The sequence below is a fragment of the Kogia breviceps genome, chromosome 2, assembly GCF_026419965.1.
Source record: "Kogia breviceps isolate mKogBre1 chromosome 2, mKogBre1 haplotype 1, whole genome shotgun sequence".
Classification (NCBI taxonomy): domain Eukaryota; kingdom Metazoa; phylum Chordata; class Mammalia; order Artiodactyla; family Physeteridae; genus Kogia; species Kogia breviceps.
Window position 1 is genome coordinate 115,281,575 of NC_081311.1, and position 6,000 is coordinate 115,287,574.

At 39.9% G+C, this 6,000-nt stretch overlaps 1 protein-coding gene across 2 annotated transcripts in view; it reads left to right on the plus strand.

Annotated features, from left to right (window-relative positions):
- ARHGAP15 (Rho GTPase activating protein 15) overlaps nt 1-5,647 on the plus strand; it is a 613,208-nt gene extending 607,561 nt beyond the window's left edge. For both annotated transcript variants that reach the window (XM_059053493.2, XM_067027507.1), the window contains one exon: nt 5,284-5,647. In XM_059053493.2, coding sequence (XP_058909476.1) covers nt 5,284-5,467 — 184 coding nt within the window. In that variant the 3' untranslated portion in view covers nt 5,468-5,647. The remainder of the gene's footprint in view (nt 1-5,283) is intronic.
- Nucleotides 5,648-6,000: the final 353 nt, after the last annotated feature.

Sequence of the window (6,000 nt, forward strand, 5' to 3'; positions counted from 1 at the left end):
TCATAAATAGCCTTTTTCAAAAGAGTTGCAGTTTGGGGTGTTTTTCCTATTAGTTAAGCATTCACAGGCACTAAACTTTGAGCTCTTCATGTGGCTGCAATTCACGTATCTTTGCTATAAGGATTTCTTGGGAGTAATCTAATGGTGAGTAAACAAACATGTAGAAGAATTTCCAAATATTGATCTAAGATCTAAATGTTTTTGAACCTTCTTACCATCCATCAATTTACTGTATGGTAATCTCTCAACCATGTCTCTGCTCTCACCTTTCTCATTCAGATGTGGTCTTTTGCCTTTGGGCCTTTGTTTTGTCCTAAAAAGGGAGTTTGTTTCATTTCTTGGCTGAAAACAGGTTAAATTGTAGCTCAAAATTTACAACACTGTCATGGAGTTTCAGGCCAGATGAAATCTAAGCCCTGCCAGAGGGGTGGAACTTGCCAGAAATGACCACAATCTGACCTCTTTGAATTAGCTGCTACGGAGTTCTGAAGCCTGGGTGGCATAGGAGGGTGAAATCCATAATGTTTCCGACTTGGTAGATCCTTAGCAAAGCACACTAGAAGTGACATTTCTTAACATATGCTGCTCATTGTCTCTCAAGAAAGAGGATCCACAACGTGCAAGTAAGTTAGGGAACACAAGAGTTACACAAAGATGAACAGGGTTAGTTTTCTGCAGGACTTGTCAGAGCCTTTATTATGCTATTGTGCATTGTAAATTTCCAAGAAAGAAAAATGGCATATAATTTTCTCCAAAACTTTTCTTACTCCAGATTGCTATTTTTGTGAAGTATGTCATAGAGATGGTGTTTTGCAGAACTCACTTTAGTGAAAGCTGTCTTGGAAGTACTGCCAAACCCATAGTAAAAATGTATTTGGTTTCTGAATCAGGTCCTCCCCTCCAGTAATACAACTCAACTGCATTTTAAGCTACTGGAAGTACAACTTACTGTTTTTGAGAGTTTTCCATCTTACATACTAGATTGCATTTTTTACCATGCCGGGCTTTTATTTCTTTCGATAGCCTCTATTTCTCCTCTACATATGTTTTAGTAGTTGAAGACTTCAGAAATAATGACACTTGCAATGCCCAGCTAGTCCCCACAGTGAGAGTGGAAATTATGACACCCATTGATCTGAGGTTAAAAACTGAGATTTGAATAATTTCGTAGGATTGTATTCAATTGACATTGTGGTTGACTACTTATGTGGTCCTAAATAAACCACTTAACTATTTAAGAGTCTGTTGAGGTACAGAGTAGGTAAGTTCACATTTGAATAGTGAAGTCTATAACAGCATGAATACATCCATAACAGCATGAATACATTTTCCAGACATCCCCAGTTTGGGAGCCTTCTTTGCTAGAAATATCTATCACCACTCTTTACTATAAAGAGGTTTAATCTAATGTGAATGTTCATGTGAGAATATTTTTGCCTACATGAATCATATAGTTTGGTAGTTGGTGACTTTGACCCCAAAATAGTCTTCCCCCTCAGCATCTTTTCTAACCTAAAGATTGATTGATTTCTCAATATACCAACTACTGGTTGGTTGATATTCAGAGCATAAATTGCCAATGAAATACACACACACACACACACACACACACACAAGCACACGTTTTGTAACAGAGAATAGGCAAGAAAGCATGCATTCTGTATAATACACATCCACATTTTCTTAACATTCTTTCTTAACTACATTTGATTTTTCTAAAAGTTATTGCAAGTGACTTAATTTTCCCAATTTGGAAAAAAATTCCAAGCTGCTAAGAAAATTTAACCTGCAGTAATGCAAATATAACAAGAATACAAGGCTAAATGTTATTTGGTAAAATCTACTTGTAACAAGATTACTTGAAAGCACCCATTAGTTAAAACTGGTTTTATTAAAGTCACATGGAGAGCGTGTAGAGAAATGGACACAAATAACACGGGTTGAGATGGCATGAATGTTCCACATTTACACACGCAGAAGAGCTCAAAGTAAACACTTGTCCATGGGAAATGTAGGGAACTGATGAATTGGCAGAAATCCATTACAGGAGTCCTCTCCCATGATCCACTGGCCAAGAGAGACTCCTTTCCCTGAGGGGGCTCTGACAGCCCGCTGTAGCCTCCTACTCTTTACTCCACTGAAACTCAGCCTTGGTTTCCTCTAGATTTGGTCCTGCTCTGGATTCTCAGATCAGGACTTTTGCTGGGCAGGAAGAATATAAAGAACACTGGGAAAATTAAAAAATAATCTAGTCCCATTTCAGCCTTCTTTTTCTCCTCTCACAGCTCGAGTCCCACCAGCTATATCTTTCCTGTATGCCCTGGAGACCCCTCCAGTCACCCCAGTTCCTCCAGATACCCTAGACGTCTTCCGGCTTCTACCCCCATAATCTCCAATAATGACAGCCACGACTGTCTCCTTCAATAATCAGCTCTTGGACGTCCCTTGATTTCTAGCCTCACCTTGAGTGTGACACAATTCTGGCTCCCAGCTACCCCAAATCTTATTGTTCCTGCTATCGACTGAAATTATAGCCATTATTAGCTAGGAAACTATATCTCCCATCATCAATCTGTCTTGAGGTCACCCCTTTCCCCTTTCAGTCTCCCTGGACTTCAGGTCCTAATCTTCTTCTTCTATCCTGTTGGCCCTATATCAGCCATTCACCTTCATACCTGAATAGGCTTTTGCTTTTAATTTTACTTTCTTCATGCCCCATGCCTTCTAAGCCCTGTTCTCTGCTAGATAATTCTTATCAGCTTAGAGCTTTGCTACCTATGGGTAATGTTTTTAAGGCAACTTTTACCTAATAGATAATTAATTGATCAGTTATGTTATCTCTCTCCATATTTGTTTAACAAATTTTTAAATTATTATTGTGGCATAGTCAATGAATGAGTTAGCATCCCCAAAAGGTATTACTTTAAATCCAAAAGAGAAAAGCTGTCTTCCTTCACAATGAATCATACAAGTGATTTTTATAATCAAGAGGTCTGGGAGAGGCTCAAGAGAGACTTTAAGCCAAGGTAAATAGGTGTCTTAAAGAGAAGCAAAGCCCCGCTCCATTTGTGCCTACTCCAGGTTAGGAGAGTGTTTTAAAATCATTCTACTTTTGGTAGATGTAGTAGCAAAGTGTCACAGTTTCTTACATTCCAAAGGAAACTCTAAACTTGAAGTCTCTGATAAACTCACTGATACTTTAAATGTGAGAATCCCTTCCAGAAATGTAGTCATGCCAACATTACTCACAGGTACAAATGCTTTCCATTTGAAGGAGAAGAAAAGTGAAAATGGGAGGCAGGATATCTTGACTATTTAGTCCAAGTTTAAGAGTCATTTTTCCCACAATAAATCCATTGTAACCAGGCTGTCAATCACAATGCTTCTGTGAGGAATACAACTCCAGACCCCCTTATGGAAGGACCTATAACCATGTGGAGGATGGTAGAGTGACAAGTCAGCCCAGTTATTAAGCACAGGAGCCATAACACACCCCAGGGCAATGATGTTTCCACGGGAGCTGCAACCCACCTGCCTGGTTCTGAGCCTCAGCTCTGTGTGATATCAGGCACTTCGCCGCTCTTGGCCTCAGTCTTCTCGTTTGTCAAAAGGGCTTAAATAATACATACTACCTCATGGGATTGTTATGAAGATTAAATGAGACCAAACAATTGCTTAGAATAAAATCAACTATATTTCAATTTAAAAATTAAATTAAATAAAAAATAAATAATAGGGACTTCCCTGGCGGTCCAGTGGTTAGGACTCCGTGCTTCCACTACGGAATAGGGGTGCGGGTTTGATCCCTGGTCAGGGAACTAAGATCCCGCATGCCTCTGCGGCCAAAAAAATAGATAAATAAATAAATAAAATTGCTTAGAATAATACCTGATTTTGCTTGATTACTACTGATATTGATCAGGTCAAGGACATCTTGCTGACATCTTGTGGGGAGTCACAAATTGAAGGCTTTGGCCCTTCTCAGTCTCTTTCAAGAGAGAGTAGCCATGGGCTCTTGGTCATAGAAATGGTATGTCAGAGATCTGGGTTTGTGTAAAGATGGAAAGAGAGCAAGTCTTCCTTCCTCCTGCCTCCTCTGAGTGGGGACTAGGTAGGCCCACACTGACCAAACACAGAGTCCGCTGCCCCAGTGGGCCCTGAGACTGGATTCCCCACTGCCTTGCAGTAAAGTATTCTTTTTGCCCCACTTTATTCTCTGAGCTTATATTTCCCTTGGGTCGGGGTTCTGGAGGAGTGCAGAGTACAGTATTTCTTAGCACCCTGTCCTTCCATGTGCTCTCCCTATTTCCCTAACATCACTAAAACCTAATTTTAATATAAAACCAAGGAGGTTTCAATGGTGAGAATAAGCATTTTTTTTTTTATTTTAAAGTCTCAATTGATAGGAGGGGGCTTTATTTTCTTTTTAAGAGTCCCGTGTTGAAGCAGGCAAGACGTTACCAGTAATAAAACCACATGCTAATGTTTCGTTGGTAATCCAGCTCTCCACAGTTCTCACATAAGCACACATTTCTTTGATTCCAGTGGGACTCTTCTCCTGTGCAAATGCTACAGGCTTCTGCATTTTATTGAGATGTGAGCTAAATTGAGTAAAATGGGTGGGGACACTTAGAAGAATTTTGTTATACACCTAAATGTCCCAGAACCTACCCTCTCTACAAAACATATTGCAATTAGCATTTGTCAGGAATACTTTACTCATGCTAATCACTAAAAACTTAGTTATTTTTTTGGTCCTTCCATCATGAATTATATATCTATTGTTCTATTTTTTTGTGTTTGGCTTCTTATATATTCTGTGCATGTCTGACCTGTTTCCTCCATTGACTATAACCACTTCACAGGTTGAATCTTGTTAACTCTCTACAGTAATTTTTGTCACTTTTGCTAATTTATTCATTCATTCATTCCACAAACATTTATTAAGCACCCACAATGGCCAGGTATTATGGGGATAGAATCCTCCCCACAAAAGTCATAGGTTCTATTTCCATACAGTGAAGCACACAGAGTAGCATATTAAATAATGCTGTGGTCTAGTTGTTTTTCTGGAACCTGATTTTGTTTTTTGTTTTTTGGGTTTTTTTTTTGCTTGTATTGCATTCTGTGTTCTGCCAAAGCCAATCACTGCCCTTATTCTCCTTCTTTAAGTTGAAATTTAAGGGAGAAAAAGGATTCAAGAGCACAGGATTTTATAATTCAAAAGTAGCCACAATTTTATTCAAACTCCAGTGGGTCTCTTTTTTCTCTCTCTCTCCATAGGATAGTGGCCAAAGCATCCAAGAACCTCATGTCCACACAAAGCCTAGGGATTGTATTTGGACCCACCCTTCTGCGAGCTGAAAACGAGACGGGGAACATGGCGGTGCACATGGTGTACCAGAACCAGATCGCCGAGCTCATGCTGAGCGAGTACAGTAAGATCTTTGGCTCGGAGGAAGACTGACAGACAAGACGAGTTACTGAGTATGTTCACATCTGTCTCGATGCCTAATATTTTTACATTTCTGTAAACATATTTCTGAAATATTTTTTTCCTTTCAAGCGACAGATGCTTCATTTTGTGAAAACTTAATGATGATTTTGTGTTTAAGTTCCAAACATTTGAATAAAATAGTTGACAATATTTGCCTATATGTGTTCTACATTAACCCCTTCAGTGTTGTGCCTTCCAGCACTTCTAGGCATACATTATGCATGCTCCATGTTATAAAATAGTGTGCAGAGGGCTTCCCTGGTGGCGCAGTGGTTGAGAATCCGCCTGCTGATGCAGGAGACACAGGTTCGTGCCCCGGTCCGGGAAGATTCCACATGCCGCGGAGCAACTAAGCCCGTGAGCCATGGCCGCTAGGCCTGCGCGTCCGGAGCCTGTGCTCCGCAACGGGAGAGGCCACAACAGTGAGAGGTCCGCATACCGCAAAAAAAAAAAAAAAAAAAAAAAAAAAAAAAAATAGTGTGCAGAGGACAGCACATATCCAA